Here is a 17,291-nt window from a genome sequence, read left to right as displayed (position 1 = left end):
ATTTTTTAGGCTTTACTTATTTAGTTTTTAATCTTTCTTTCAAAGTTTCTTATTAAATGCAATTTTATTGCATTATGGTCATTAAAAGGTATATTTAATATTTCTACATTTCTGCATTCATTTGTGAGGTTTTCATGCCCTAATACATGGTCAATTATTGTGAAGGTGCCATGAAAGTTGAGCTACATATATATATGTATGTATGTATGTATGTATGTATGTATGTATACATACCTTCCCATTCCCATTCCATATTCTCCAGAGGTCTGTCATATCAAACATTTCTAAATTATATCTATCTCCTTAACTTTATCTTTTCTAAGTTTTTGGTTCAACTTCTCTAGGCCTGAGAGGATAAACTGATATCTCCCACTGTTATAATTTTATTGTCTCTTTCTTCCTGCAACTCATGTAACTTTTCTTTCAAGAAATTAAATTGTATGCCATTTATTTATATGTTTACTATTGCTATTCATTGTCTGTGGTACTTTTTAGAAAAATGTAGATTCCTTGCATAAGCCTTTTAATTAGGTCTATTTTTGCTTTTGCTTTGTCTGAGATTATAACTGCCACCCTACAGCTAAAGTGTAATGAATTCTGCTCCAGCCCCTTAATTTTAACTCTGTGTGCATCTTTCTGTTTCTACTGTGTCTCTTTTAAATGACATATTGTTGGATTCTGGCACTCTCAAGCACTTTATATATTTATACATAGATGTTAACTTTAAAAAAATACTTGTTTCATCTCTTCTAGGAATGCTAGTTGAGTTTGTTTTCCTCTGAGTCATTGCTTATAGATGTTTTGGAGTCTTTCTCTTCTGTGTTTCTGTCTCAAGCATCCCTGACACCATAATAACTCCTTATAGTGGGGTTCTTTTTTTGTTTGCCCATCTTTCTAGCCTACTTCATGACTTTGGATTTGATGTTCTGGAAAGAAGGTCTGGGTTTGTCTTACAGATATTTTCTTGGGGCATTGAGTGTTGTTTTATTCCAGGTCTTAGGAACAGAATGGAGACTACAAATTTTCAGTGTTCCCAAAAGGGTATTATCCAGAGGAAAGTCTGATCATGCTTCCCCTGGTCTGAGCTCTGTAAGTCCCCACTCTGAGTTTGGGCCTGTGCAAGAGTAGAATGATGCTCAACTTTGCCTCTATCAGCCACTTAGAAAACTATTACTTCAGAATTGCAGGATTATACACTCCACTCTGATCTGGGGGTAGTGCCCCAGTTATTGCTTTCCAGTCTGGAGTAGGTGCCAGAAATGAGATCCTATTCTGCGCCATAACACTCCTGCGATTGCTGCTGACTTTTGAATTTGCTACTTTATCCATAAACTGTGCAGGGCTTCCACGCTGGGGATTTCCACCCCCCTTTGAGTTTGCCCTTTTCAATCGGACTTGAATTGTCATACTAGTCACAAACACTAGTCACCTAGAATTAGATATTAAACAACAAAGCTGCCACTTCACACCTGTCCCCATTGCAGTACTTACGCATGGGTCTGGGACCTCTTCTCACCCTGGTGGACAGTCTCTTCCTTGGTGTTATGTCCTATGATCCTTGCCTTACAGCCTCTTCAAGTGTCCTCAGACCTCCATCTGTCTCCCTTTCCAAAGCTAAGTTGAAGAAATAACTCAGTGTGAATTTTTCTGGATTTTCTCATCAGGATTAAGTCTGCATTTTCTAGATCTGTTTGAAGGAGTTTGTGGAAGAGAGCTCACTGCACTGATTCATAACACTCTCTATCCAGTGGTTTATATAAAGGAATGGTTAATGTGCTTATCTCATTTGAGGATGGCATAACTGAGAAGAATAACTAATATTCTGGATGAGTCAGGATTCAAAAAGATCTAGACAAGAGAAGCCATATCATCAAACAAAATCTAACACAGTGGAATTTAAATGGAATAAATGTAAAGTCTTATACCTGAGTTCCAACTTCACAAGTATGAAAAGGTGGAAATATGTCTAGAGAAAAATTTCCCTAGGAAAAAAAAGATTTTGGAGTCTTAATGGACTCCTAAGATCAATATGGCACCTAAGAAATGTAGTGCAATCTTAGACTGACCTAAAAGAAGTATAGTAGTCAGGACTGGGAAAGTAACAGTATAGCAAGACTTGGGTCAGATGATGGTGGTGGTGGTGGTGATAGTAATGATGATGATGATGACCGAGGAGGTTTAGGGGTACAGGGATCACAAAACTCTTAAGGTACATGGTGGAGTCATCTGGAAGGAATCCAAGCTCTCAAACCATCTTCTAATCAAGTGGCAAAAGTTTATTATAACACTAATAAAGTGGCAGAGCTCTTCAAGGAACTTGCAACTTAATGGGAGTGATGCTAAAGCTTATATAGAAAAATTCAGGCTCAGATTCAATCTAACTTAGTAGGTTGAACCTGGCCCACTTGTGAAAACAGGCATCACAAAGGGTGGGATTTCTTAAGATACCCATTATGGTGAATCCATAATAAACTTTGTCTTTTCCCTTGGCTGAGAAGGCTTGAGTCGAATTCTTTCGGCAGGACCCGGCATGTTGGTATTTTGGGCCTCGAGCACCCCTAGAAATGTATGGTTCCCTATCATCATCATTTTACTTTACCTCTTCATTTCTGGTTCCCTGAGACCAGGAATACTGCTCATCTCAAGTTCTTCTCCAGCCAAGACTGGAAGGTAAGCCTTTCCCTATCCCAACCCCCTTCTTGCTCTCCAAGCATTTTGGAGGTGCTTTTTAGCCCTGAATCCCCAGGTCCCCAGTAGGTCAGACAGCTACTCACTGTCTCAGACTCAACCTGATGTTCTCAGGTTCTCAGTCCAGTGGTTTATGTTCGAGGCCACAGACCTGGGCACACCTTCTGAAGTATAGAGGACAAGGACGGATGCCCTATCCGGAAGTGTGCCCCCAATTTTCTCAATTCTCTCAGTGCTAGGGAATGGGAAAACTCCAGTCTGCCCCAGATATTGGGAGGAAACTGCAAAAATTGGCAATGGGACCCCAAACACCTCAGACCCAATTACTGGACGTGGCCTTCAGAGTTTTCAACAATAGAGACCTGGTTGCAGCAGAGGAAAGAAAATGCAGGGAAAGAGATAGAGACAGAGAACATGCTCAATTCTTGGCTGCTGCCATGGCCAGGAAAAAACCCAAGGAGTGCCACTTCAGGGAGCCCCCTTGGAAGCCCATTGGCTTGGGTAGTGGGGAAACCTGCTTTGAATGCAACAAGGAGGGTCACTGGTCCAAGGAGTGCCCCTCTAGGGTGCCCCCCTGGAGGAAGCCCCCAGGATCCAAGCCTCCAGGACCATGTCCAGCATGTAACTGGGAGGGACATTGGAGGAAGGATTATCCCTGAGGTTGGAAAAGTGGTGGAGCGCCCTCCCAGTACCCTGTCCTCCCTTATTCACAAGACTCGAAAGGAGGGGAAAGCCTGGGGCTTGGCAGTGCTCCCACTTTCTCCACCTCTCTCGCAGAGCCCTGGGCAAAATCGAGGCTGAAGGTTTGTCTCCTCCAGGCTCCAAGCCATCAACTTCCAGATGACTACTCAGACTATGTACCCCCTGAACTAGACCCATCAAGGCAGGGACAGCTCTACACCTCTTGCCAGCAGGAAGCAGTTTCAGAATCTGAGACCTTCATCTCGGACCCCAAAGGAATTTGGCTCCCATTTGTTTGAGGGGGGAATGATGAGGGCACAGTCTCTGGGAACCCCTTGAATCTGGATTACAGTCTCTGGGAGCCTTCTTGAATTCTCCTTGAATCTTCCAACTAGATCTGGCCTTCCCCTGAGACTATAGCCTTACGTTATCATTAGGACCAAATCTCTACCTAAACCTTGCCCTCTATTGCTACTATTAATATGCATGCCTTCAGTTACTTCCCAACCCTGATATTATCAATATCCATGCCTTCAGCTACTTCCCACCCTTAATCCCATTCTCTTGGCTCCTGGACTCTGACCTCATCTCGTCCTCCTTAGACTCCTCCTCAGGACCCTTCCTAAAACCCTCCTCTTGTCACCCCAGACCAACCCTCAATCCCTCCTACAATCTTTGTGTATATAATCTCCATTTTGCCTCCATGAAGGTGCTCAGATTCAATCTAGCTCAGTTGGTTGAATCTGGCCCACTTGTGAAAACAGGCATCACAAAGGGTGGGCTTTCTTAAGGCAAGGCATTATGGTGAATCCCTAATAAACTTTGTCTTTTCCCTTGGCAAAAAAAAGAAAAACTTCAGTGATTGGTGTGCCAAGTTTGCTAATAGGTGGTATGGTGCAGAAAGGAACATAAAGTTTCTGTACCTTTGGCAAAAGCATCATTCACTACTGGAAAGCCTTGGGCACGTGTGTACGCGTGTGTGTGTGTGTGTGTGTGTGTGTGTGTGTGTGTGTGTGTGTTTCCTTAGGGGTGTGTTTTTGGTCTGCTATGTCTGTATCAAGACAGCCTCAGGAGTTGACATCTATAAATTGACCTCTCTATTTTATACAGTAACTGTGGGAATCAGTACATGATAGTTCTGCTGGTACAAGATAATCCTGTTCATATGAGGGAAATTCTACAGAGGTCAGTTTGTTCTTGTAACAGGGAGAGATAGTGTGTCTTACTAAGGCCTCTTCAGGAGTTATAACCAGAGATAGAATCTTTGGGTTGGGGAGAGATATGGTCCTAGGCCTGGGGTCCAACCACCCCACCAATGATGATGTTGATGATGGTGATAGCAGTTAACATTTATATAGTGCTTACTCTGTGCCAGGCACTGTGCCAAGTGAATTATAATGGTTGTATCATTTGATCCTCAGGACAACTCTGAGAGGTAGGCACTATTATTATTCCCAATTTACAGTGGAGGAAACTAAGTAAAACAGAGACTAAGTGATATGCCCAGGGATGTACTGCTAGTAAGTGTCTGAGACCACATTTGAACTCAGGTGTCCCTGCCTCCAAGTCTTAGTTTAAACCTTAATTTACAAAGGTCAAGCTCAACCACTGCAATCTGGGCCATCACAATTTGAATTGGGAATTACTGCTATTTTCTCCTTCTCCTTCTCCTTCTCCTTCTCCTTCTCCTCCACCTCTCCTCCTCCTCCTCCTCCTCCTCCTCCTCCTCCTCTACTTTCTCCTTCTTCCTTCACTACATGTGGTCCTTCTGTCCACATGAGAAGTCATACCCTTACATGTGGGTGCTCTGTCCAAAGGAATAGAATTTTTGTCACTGATACTTTGTAAGTTATCTTGTAGTTTGGGGCTAGATTTGTAAAATTTCCTGTTTATTTATTTCATCATTTTTTAAAAAGCTGGGACAATTAGCAATTTGTCTTGCACAGTTTTATTTTATGATTTTTTTTGAAATACAGAATCTGAAAACCTGAAAAAAATAGAATCTGGAAAAACAGATTTTGAAAAAGCCCATCATGATTAAAATGGAGCTACTTGACTAAGCCTTTAAACCCAAATCACTCTGGCTTTCATTGAATGGCCAATAATAGCCCAAGCTTCTCTTGCTCATTATTTGTTTTTTGATGGCTCTGAGAGACTGTAAATAGTTATTGCTTTCCATTCTGATTAGAAACTCTGGGGATCTTCCCCTTCCAGACTGATTCTTCTGTGATGGTAAATTAGGGCATCTTTTGTCTCAGTTCTTACCTAAACCCAGTGATGGGGTTCAGCTGGTTCACACCTGTTCAGTAGAACCAGTACTTAATTTTAGGTTGGGCTCAATGAACCAGTTGTTAGCAGGTTTGGAAGAAATTATTTTATACCTAGGTTCTTGTAGTATCCTTTCAGTAAACATCCTTTTATGAAACCTAGTTTATGTTAATTAGGTATCAATGATACTAAAGAGATGCCAATTGGTCAAATATTGTTGAAGTACCAATCAGTGACTAGATTATGAGCTCCTTGAGGGTGGAGGCTGTTTTTGCCTTCATTCTGTTCTCAGAACTCAGCACATCATCTGGCATATAAGCATTTAATAAAAGCTTTTTGACTAAATTAAAAAAAGTCAGCAATGGGGAGTGGAGCCTCAACTTGGTTCTGTGGAGAACCGATTGTTAATTCATTTGAATCCCATCCCTGCCTAGACCTGAATCATTGAATTGTTGTTGTATCAGACAAACTGAGACCTGGGAAAGACTTTAGTTTTTGAAAGCCAAGGTCATCCACTATATCTTGGACCATCACCAATCATCTTGATTTTTGTCATGCTATGTGAAGGTATGATGAAGGAACTGGCCATGCTTAGCCCAGAGAAGAAGAGCAAGAGGACGCTCTGGCAGCTGTCTTCTAATATGTATTGGGTGGTCACATGGAAGGGGAAAGTGCCCTGGTTCTAGTCAGATCCAAAGGACAGAACTAAGAATGGGAGGTTGGGAACAGTGCAAAGAAGCAACATTAGGCTTGATGAAATGAAAAACCTCCAAACAATTGGAGCTATCCAAGAATAAGGGCCATCTCAGGAAATAGTGGTCTTCCTTCAAGTAAAGACTGGATGGCTACTTTTTTGGTATGTTGCAGGGGAATTTCTTATCAGGTACAACATGGATTAGGTGGCCCCTGAGCAACTGTGATGTTGATTACTTAAGGAGAACAAATAGGTTCTTATAATGAGGGCACAGGCTCCTTAGCAATTATGCGCTATGGCTGCAGAGGTTAACAGTTTTTTTAATAAATCCCTCTGAGAACAGATCACAGTGTACTCCACCAAGTGACACAGTGAATCATGGCTTACTCCAAACCACCCCCTCTAATCCCCTTAGAAGCCCCTAAGGAGCTCTGGTTGCCACAGTGTAAGATTAGGGTCTGCAGGTGTGTGTCTGAGACACAAGACCCTCCAAGAAGCTGTTGCATTTTCTGTTGATGATTTTATCAGTTCCCAGAAAGTGACTTTGAGGCTCTGGTACTAAAGACACTAAAAAAGGCTCAGGATAGCCCAGTCCTGATGCCTGAGGGCCATCCTGCTGCACAGCATGTCTGATCCCCAAAACTGCCTTAGTCCATAGGCATCTCTCTGATACCTCCCCACATTTCATCCCTGAAAGTGTGATGTCAATGTCCCTCTCTCCCAACACACCACCTAACAAAACTATCAGAGACCAGAGTCTATCCACCCCGGCCATCCCTATCTGAGTAAAATACTTTTTACAGTTTCCCTAGGTTAAGGTTATCTAAGACCCTTCACTGGACACCTTCAGGAACAAGGATCTCTCTTACTCTCTTTCCCAAGAGTTAAAATCCCAACTGGGATTGGGATCCCATACCTGGATGACCATGGGAAGCAATTTAACTTCCCCAATCCCAATAGAAGGGGGTTTAAAAACCTCACCTTTAAGATCCCCTCCATCTCTCAATCTATGATCCTATGATCAATTGTGGGATGGCTGATTATTAGGAATTATGCCTTTGAGGCAAAATCTGCCCCTTTACACACACACACACACACACACACACACACACACACACACACACACACACATCTGCTTTTGAGGAGAGGCCAGCCATCTCAATCAACTCTTACCAGCTGTCACTCACAGGGGAGGCAAGCTAGCCTAGCTGAAACAGCAGGGTACTCTGAGGAAGGAACAAAGGCAGCATGGGACAAATAACTAGAACTGCCATCACTACCTTGACCACTGTCTCCTTTCAGATTCAAGTGGACACAGCTCAGGATTCTGAACCCCAAAGTGTTTGGAATAACAACATGTCCAGCCTAGACTCCACAGCCATCAAACTGGGAAACAGTCCCTGAGGGGATGCAGCCTGGCAATGAGTCCTGCAAGGGCTGCAACCACAACTTCTTGAGACAAAGGAAAAAGAAAGGTCTTGCCACCAAAATTGTTGGTACTGTCAGATGGTTAAACAACAGAAGCAGATAAAACTTTATCAGTGGAAATGACATTAAAGAAGAGGCATCACCATCTGTTTTGTCACTGCGCGTTAAGGACCATGGGACTTTTCTGTCTGACTTGCAATTGAAATCTTCCATATGTGATTTCTCCCCCATTAGAATGTGAGCTCCTTGAGAGTAAGGAATGTCTTACTTTCTCCTTATATCTCCAAGGCTTTGCTGAGTGCTTTGCACATAACAAACATTTGATTAATAAATACTTTTTTTATTCATTCATTTTCATTTGTTTCATACACATACTGCCCCTAGTTTTGTCCTGTAGGGCCAATTGGAATGAGCTCAATCCCTCTTCAATTTAAGGTATCTAAAGATAGTTCAAGTTCCTTCAATTCCCAATGGAAACCAAAGTATACTTGACTGACTGCTTCCTCCAGCAGTTGTAAAAAATCTAATTTAAGCTCAATACAAGAAAGAAATTCCCCACTGTTAATGTTGTCCGACAATAAGCTTGAAGCTCTCCCTAAACTGCCCCCCTCCAGTCTTTTATCCTCCTGTCTATCCTCTTTTTAAAAAGATGAATTTACTTTTAGTTTTCGACATTCATTTCCACAAGGTTTTGAGTTCCAAATTCTCCCTGTCTCTCCCCTCCCCCTCACCCCAAGATAGTATGCATTATGATTATCCCTTTTCTCAGTCTGCCCTCCCTCTTATTACCCTACTCCCCCCATCCCCTTCACCCTTACTTTCTTGTTGGGCAAGAAAGATTTCTATACCCCATTATCTGTATATCTTGTTTCCAAGTTGTACGTAAAAACAATTTTTGACATTTGTTTTTAGAGTTTTGAGTTCCAAATTCTCTCCCTTCTTTCCTCCCCACCCACCCTCATTGTGAAGGCAATTTAATATAGGTTATACATGTGTCATTATGCAAAACACTTCCATAATTGTCATATTGTGAACGAGTAACTATATTCCCCTCCATCCTATCCTGTACCTCATTTATTCTATTTTTTCCTTTGACCCTATCCCTTTTCAAAAGTGTTTGCTTCTGACTACCCCTCCCCCAACCTGCCCTCCATTCTATCATCCCCCTCCCCTTATGACCTTCCCCCCTACTTTCCTCTAGGGTAAGATACCCAATTGAGTATGTATGTTATTCCTTCATTAAGCCAAATCTGAAGAGAGTAAGGTTCACTCATTCCCTTTCCCCTCCTCCCTATTCCCTTTCATTGTAACAGCTTTTTCTTGCCTCTTTTATGTGAGATACTTTACCCCATTCTATCAATCCTTTTATCCTTCTTGCAATATATTCCTCTCTTACCCCTTAATTTTATTTTTTAGATATCATCCCTTCATATTCAACTCACCCTGTGCCCTCTGTCTACATATATGTATATTCCCTTCAACCACCCTAATACTGATAAAGGTCTCATGAGTTACAAATATCATCTTTCCATCAGCGCTGGTCTTTTCATCAAGAATGTTTGAAAGTCCTCTATTTCCATTTCCCCCTGAAGTATTATATTCAATTTTGCTGTGTAGGTGATTCTTGGTTTTAATCCTAGCTCCTATGACCTCCATAATATCATATTCTAAGCCCTTTGATCCCTTAGTGTAGAAGCTGCTAGATCTTGTGTTATCCTGATTATGTTTCCACAATACTTAAATTGTTTCTTTCCGGCTGCTTGCAATATTTTCTCCTCAACCTGGGAACTCTGTAATTTGGCTACAATATTCTTAGGAATTTTCCTTTTGGGATCTTCTTCAAGAGGTGATCAGTAGATTCTTTCAATTTCCATTTTACCCTGTGGTTCTACAATATCAAGGTAGTTTTCTTTGAAAATTTCTTGAAGAGAAGATGTGTAGGCTCTTTTTTTGATCATGGCTTTCAGGTAGTCTGATAATTTTTAAATTAGCTCTTCCACATCTATTTTTTAGGTCAGTGGATTTTCTAATGAGATAATTCACATTGTCTTCTATTTTTTCATTCTTTTGGTTCTGTTTTATAATTTCTTGGTTTTTCATAAAGTCATCAGCTTCCATTTGCTCCATTCTAATTTTTAAGGAATTATTTTCTTCAGTGAGCTTTTAGTCCTCCTTTTCCATTTGGCCAATCCTGTTTTTCAAGGCATTCTTCTCCTCATTGGCTTTTTGTACCTCTTTTGCCATTAGGGTTAGTCTATTTTTTAAGATGATATTGTCTTGTGTATTTTTTGGGGTCTCCTTTAGCAAGCTGTTGACTCATTTTTCATGATTTTCTTGCATCAATCTCATTTCTCTTCTCAACTTTTCCTGTACTTCTCTTACTTGATTTTCAAAATCCTTTTTGAACTCTTCCATGGCCTGTGACCAATTCATATTTTTCTTGGAGGCTTTTGATGTAGGATCTTTGACTTTGTTGTTTTCTTCTGGCTATATGTTTTGATCTTCTTTGTCACCAAAATGTGAGGCTTTTTATGCTATCTGCTCATTTCCCCAGCCAATTACTTGACTTCTGAGCTCTTTGTCAGGGTATGACTCTGTGTGCAGAGTGGAGAATGCTCTGTCCCAAGCTTCAGAGGTTTTGTGCAGCTGTTTTCTGAGCTACTTGTGGGCACTTGTAAATTTTCAGTTCTTCTGAGGTGGTATGATCTAAGGAGAGGTATTTCCTCCTCTCCTGGCCTGTCCTCTGCTCTGTGAGTGACCTCAAGCACACTTTTCAGCCTTGGAACTGCAAGAAGGACTCCCTCTCCACAGCCACCACAAGCTCGGCCACACCTGCTCTCCTCCTCACCCCAGAACTGCCATCCAGCTCTGTGACCCAGCTCCAAGCATGGGCAAAGGAAGGCAATCCTGCCTCAGTGCCAGCAAAGATATCTTTGTACTCCAACTCTGATCACTTGCTTGATTCCCCTCACCATTTGTGGGCCTGGAACTCTAGAAGCAGGTGCCACTACTGCCCCTGCCACTTCCATCACCCCAAAGCTGGGCCAGACCACACCTTTCTCTCACCCAGGTCCAATAGAGTTTTTCCACTGACCTGCTAAGTTGTCTTTGGCATTTGTGGGTTGAGAAGTCTGGAAACTGCCACTGCTGCTAGTGATTCAGTGCCCCGAGGCCTGCTCTGCCAGGTCTTCTCCAGGCTAGTCTGTGCCAGCGTGGCCCATGCTGGACTGTGCTCCACTCCCAGCTTGGTGTGATAGACCCTTCCCTTCGACCTTCCAGGCTGTGTTCGGCTGGAGACTTCTTTTGCTCTGTCATTTTGTGCATTCTTTAGCTGTAGAATTTGTTTAGAGTCATTTTACAGGTATTTGGAGGGATTTTGGGGAGAGCTCAAGCAAGTCCCTGCTCTTACTCCACCATCTTGGCTCTGCCCTGTCTATGCTGAATATGCTATCAGAATGACCTTAAAAACTGACTTGTACTGTATTAGTCCCCTGCTCAAAGAAGTTCAAGGGTTTCCAATGACTCAAAGGATAAAGCCTATACTAACTCACCTCTATAACTTTGTATTGTAGTACCCTTCTCCAGAGATTCTACATTTTAGACACACAACTCCATTAAATATCTGGAAAATTGCAAAACTTCCAATTCTCACTGTTTAAAGAGAACTCATGGTCCATCTAGGCAGGGACTTAACTGGAAATTAGGTGACCAGAGCTTTACACCAAGGCAAGGAAATTTTGACAATATAGAACAGATGATTTTATGAGATTATTCAACTTTAAAACCTTACATTTACATTTTAGCAAGGTCTTAGGTTCATAGAGCTATGGCTGGAAGGGCCCTTGGAAGCCATCTAATCAGTCCTTAAGTCAGTCCTATAGCTAGTAGGTGTCAGAGAAAGGATATTTTTACCCCTTCAACAGTATAGAGATGAGTTAGCAATAAAAATTAGTTAATTTGGAAAGATTCTAGATGGTGTGTCTTCTCACTCCCCTGAACCCAGACCAGGTGATTCCTTCACTGCTAGCCTCCCCCTCCCTGAGAAGTTGGAGCATCTCTCAAAATGTTACATTTTTGTGAAGTTGATGTCCAAGATTTCTCTCTACCACTGTTGATTTGAGGCCAAATTTTTATCTGATGCCAAGCTTCCTAGTTGTACCTCTGCATCTAGCCCTGTCAGCCCTCCCTCGCTCAAATCAAAGTCAAATGAAAGTCATGTCATCATTTCCCTGATGTCATGGTCCTCTTTGAGAACAAAGGACAACAAACCCTTTTCAGGGCTGCTCATCCACCTTTGGTGTCAATCTTCCACCCAGCTCTCACCTGGGGTTCCAAGAAACTCTAGCATGTGCAGCAGCCATACTCTGGTAAAACCATCTCATAAATTGGGCTAAGCCAGATTGAGGGTAACTGACAGGCTTCAAAGCAGTCAATGAGTTAGGAGGATAAATACCCCAAGCATGTGAAGACTTCCTCTGGTGGAATGGGTAGTGAGAACAGTTTGTGCCAACAGACTATGAAGGTGACTGAGCAGGCATTATGGAGCATTTAGAGCTTGGTTAGATATCAAAGACACCAATGTAATCCACTGCATTGCCAGTCATCTTATCTTTCGTTTTGCCATTGGACATTGATGATTCTGGAAGAGAGAGAATCAAATTCATGCACAAGTCAAGATATAGCTCTCTGATGTCAGTGGTCCCCTTTGAAATGATGAATGAATAACAGTCCAACAGATGCCTGAATATGCTTGGAGACCCTCCTTACTAAGAATATTTGCAGAATATGGCAACAGGAAAACAGGAGGTAGATAATGGTTGTACCTTGCCTTATTTGTCTGGTAATAAAATAATTGAGAGATAGAGAGGGTAACAGGTTGTGGCAACTAGTAAGCCATAGCAGTTGTAATGGATGACAGTTAGCTAATAATGCTTACAATAATCAAGGGGCATTGTTGCTAGGGAAGAGACAGGGGCATAGGGGTGCACAGATTGCTCCTTAGGTTTGGCTGAGTGAGGACATGGGAAAAGTAGGACTTCAGTCACATCACCCAGGCCAGAAGAATAGAATGCCTAAAGAGGTGGTGGGTTCCCCTTCCTTGGAGGAATACAAGCAGAGACTGAATGGATAGTTGCTGGGTATATTATAGTAGAGATTCCTATGGGTTGCGCTAAATGGCTACTCAGGACCTTCCCAGCTCTCAAATTCTATCATTCTCTGACAGGACATCAGTCATTCATCCTCACCTTGAACTCCTTGAGTAACGGGGAGCTCAGTGCTTTATTCTTTAATTGTTCAAGGCACATTGGCTAATCCTGACCAACATCTTCCAATTTGATTAGACAGAAAACAATGCAGTATTGAACCCTTAAGCACCCTCTGACAATCCAAAAGATTTCAAATAGAGCTCTATGAAGATCTTTCTATTGGGCTAATAGCCATACCATCTGGTGATATGGATTCCTATGTATGCAACTTCAATACCATGGCAACTAGATGGCAGAGTGGATTGAATGCCAGGCCCGGTATCAGGAAGACCTAAGTTCAAATCCTGCCTCAGACACTTTCTAGCTGTGTGACCCTGGGCAAATCACTTAACCTCTTTTTGCCTCAGTTTCCCAATCTGTAAAATGGGGATAATAATAATATCTACCTCCCATAGTTGTGACGATCAAATAAGATAAAAATTGTGAAGAGCTTAGTAGAGGGTCTGGCATTACATAAATGTCAGCTGTTATTAAACCAATGGGATCTTGATAGTGTAGCAATCTTCTGGCTGGCTCTCCTTTATACAGGCTGCTGAAGAAGTTTTATTCCCAACCTGTTGTTGAGTTCACTGAGATGCAGTCAAAAGTTACGTGATGCTATGGGAACTACCTGGAAGGTCTAGAATAAGAACAAGTTCCAGGGAATCCAATGTGCCCCCCTCAAGGAGTCAGGTAACTATTATACCCTACTTTGGATACCTAGATCATGAGTAGAGGTAGACACTGTGAACAGGGATGAACTAAATTCGTTGCCTACTATTCTGTCATCTGATATCCCACTCCACTCTACCCCCTATCACCATTCCACCTTGGAAGTCTGTGCTGCCATGCTGAGCCCAATATATCCCTAGAATCAGTTATAGTCATGGCTAACTGAGGTCATTGAATGTTCTAGGGTTTTTTTTAGTAAAAATATGACTTCTTTCCAAAATATGTATCCTTAAACATCACTAACAATGAAATGTGAGGCTTCCCTGCCTAGAATCCAAGATTCTTGACAATAACACTTATTTAGCTTCATTTTTGTATCCCCAATGCCTAGCAGTGACTTGCACAAAAAAAGCACTTCACATGAAGTGAATTCTATTGACGGCACCACCATCCTTCCCAGTCATCCTGGGTCATAAGCTTCTGTCATCATTGATGCTCTTCTCTGTTCCCACACTCCAACCCCACATTTTCCAATATGTTTTATAGGTCTTTTGTCAAGGATATATAGAGTCACATGGAAAGAATCACACAGGCTGGAGAGATATTGAAGAATTTTGCTCGACCATCACAGAAGAGATCACAAGTGATAATCATAACTAAGGTTTACATTTGTATAGCTCTTTAAGGGTCACAAAGCACTTTGCATACATCATCTCATTTGATCTTTATGACTCTGTGAAATAGGTGCTATTATCATTCCCATTTTACAGATGAGGAAACCAAGGATGGGAAAAGTTAAGTGGATCTCCTGGAGTCACATAGCTAGTAAGTGCATGAAGTAGAATCTGAATTCAGGACTTCCTGACTTCAAGTCTGGAACTCTGACTGGTATGCCACCCAATTTTCTCTTACCATTTGATCTATTCAGGTATGCAGTTTTGGGAAAAGAAAAGGGATGGGAATCATGTGGAGAGTTCTCTAAAATCAAAAGTGGGGGAGGAGAAGAGGCAGGAAAGGATGAAACTGCTTTAATTATGTCTAAGCTGTTTTTCTCAAAAGCTGCTAGCACTCCAGGACCCATGTATGAATGCCTGCTGGCTCCCTGACTAATCTAGGTAAGAATCTAGATCTAGGTAAGCCAGAGTTCTTAGTCACTGGATGAAGGGCTGGTGGCACGATACTGACAATGACCAGATACTCAAGTAACTTGTCATTTCACCTTTCAATGGCATTTCTAGTCAGATCATTGAGATTTTTAAATGTATATGATAGCCACTAAAGACCAGAAATCCAGGGATATTACAGTCACCCAGAGGTATCCTTTCTTGCCTTACTCATGTTCCAGATGTGTTAGTCCCAGTAATGTCTGGCTTCTTTCCCCCTAGAATCTCAAGTTAGAAGGGGTATCACAAGCCATCTAGTCTAATCCATGCCCATATGGGAATCCTGATGGAAACAGCTGCAATATAGTGGTTTTCCAGGTTCTGCTGGAAGACCTCCACTGAGACAAAGACCATGACATCATGGGGCAGTCAGTTCTACTTTAGGACAGTTTGGAGGGCTAAGAGTTTTTCTAATTTTCACATCAAACTAGAATCTGCCTCTTTTGCTTCTTCCCATTCACTTATCACTAATTCTGTCTTCTCAGGAAAAGGTACACACACCTAATTTATCTTCCATGTGGTTATCTTTCAAATACATGCAGCTTTTCCATTCTCAGATAGCTAGAATCAGAAATGTTTTTTTTTTTTTTTCCAAAGAACTGATCAGAGACAAAGAAGGAAGAAAACAAGTACCTCAGCCTGGGCTAACCTAGGGGCTAAGGTTTATGTTCTGTAGCACTGCCTCCTCTGTTCTCCTAGTCCCTCTAGAGACAGAGGGGATGATCCCAAGGTCAAGGAGTTCCCTCCTAAGGACCTAAGTGTGTTTGTGAATGAGGTAGTAGTGCCAGGGCTCTTATAGCATTCCCCTCCAACTTGTTGTGGGTTTTTGCTCCACATGCTCCAGAGATTGCATTGTTGTGTTTGTTGAACTCACACAGTGACAGGTAGCTCAACATAAACCCTGGAAGTAGTTCCAACTGGCAAGACTGCATGGGAACTTATGGTGCCTAGCATATACATACAGCTCCGTAGAAATAATAGATGAGATTAAATCAAAGAATTAGAACTGGAAGAGACCTTAGAGGTCATGTAGCCCAGCCCCCTTATGGTACCTGTAACCTGGGTTTCGAAACTGGACCATTTTGCATAAGAATCTTCTAATTGATAGAAAGAATGAGTCAACACTGACTTTTGGCAGGAGGGGTAGAACTGTCATGAGAGCTTTGGAAAGGAGAGAGATTTTCCATCCCTACTTTAATAGAGACACACACAACCAGCTCCAGACCCTTAAGGAGCCAAAAGAGACCTATTCTCTTTTTGGGAGAGAAGGAGAGTCCTTAACATGCCCCTCATTTCCAGCTTACCTCCCAAGAGACTTCAAAGAATTTCCCCATGGGTGAGATTGTATCCTTTCCTTTGGGTGATGGAGATCTCAGCTGATTCCCACCTAAAGAATTCATTTATTTATATTGTAGGTATGTGCTACTGTGTAAAATTGAAATTTATGCTTGCTGTACACCTAGATAAATATTCACAATTTGTGATAGTCTTTTGCTTCACTAGTATTTGTTAGTAAGGAGTTAAAACTACAGGTACATGCTTTGGGTATCCTCACCTTTCAAGGGATAATGACCAGGGGAGCTAGCAGCTTTATGACTTCTTAACCTAAAAAATATTCAGCTAGATAAGAATTATCTGGGGAAACAGGGGGAGATAGATATAATCTTGGTCTAGTAGCTCCCTCTTAGAGAAGAACTGAGTAGCAGGCTTTCTTACCCCTTCTGCTCCCTTCCAGGCAGGAATCAAAGTTTCCCTAGGAATAAGGTGGGTAAGATTCCAGAGATATCTATCGCCATGAACAACACTTAGAAAACCCTTTTGGACGTAAATTTTTTACATGGGTCATATACCCCCCACATACTGATGAGGAAACTGAGGCCCAGAGAGGGGAAGTGACTTCCTTGGTCACACAAGCAACAAGCGTGAAATTTGAAGTCAGATCCCCTATGGTAGGAGCAATATCTAGGAGGGACCCTGCCATGTGGGCTGGGCTGTTTTTTTCTAAGGCTCTACAACATACAGATGAGGCAAGCTTTTCCATAAATGGCACTGAATTGGCCATAGGAATTAAGGTTCAAATCACTGATATGACTTCCAAGGTACAAAAACCTGCTCATAAGCTGTCAGGAGCTCCTCGCTTAGACCTAACTGTCACACTAGCATGACAGAGTTGGTCCCAACTGAAGCAATCCTTGCAGAATATAGTTCTTATACTATGGAGAAATGAATTTCCTTTTCCTAAGTTTCAGATGTTCTGTGAGTGGTTACCATTTCTTTCTAATTATTCACCTGAACTACCAGACTAGACTGAGTCACATCACCTTCTTCAAGAGGCCTTTTCCCACAACAAACCACCCCACCCCACCCTTAGCAACTAGTGCCTCCCTCCGAAGTTATTTCCTATTTTCAATAGATAGATAGATTGGGATATATTGTGTTTTACAGTTGTCT

General features: G+C 41.9%; 1 protein-coding gene across 1 annotated transcript in view; it reads right to left on the bottom strand.

The window, feature by feature from the left end:
• LOC118833587 overlaps positions 1-17,291 on the bottom strand; it is a 90,269-nt gene that overhangs the window by 55,509 nt on the left and 17,469 nt on the right. Inside the window, exon 4 of the mRNA XM_036740966.1 lies at positions 3,131-3,168. Coding sequence (XP_036596861.1) covers positions 3,131-3,168 — 38 coding nt within the window. The remainder of the gene's footprint in view (positions 1-3,130; positions 3,169-17,291) is intronic.

Source organism: Trichosurus vulpecula, chromosome 1 (genome assembly GCF_011100635.1).
Source record: "Trichosurus vulpecula isolate mTriVul1 chromosome 1, mTriVul1.pri, whole genome shotgun sequence".
Lineage (NCBI taxonomy): Eukaryota > Metazoa > Chordata > Mammalia > Diprotodontia > Phalangeridae > Trichosurus > Trichosurus vulpecula.
This window is presented reverse-complemented; position numbering and strand designations above follow the sequence as displayed.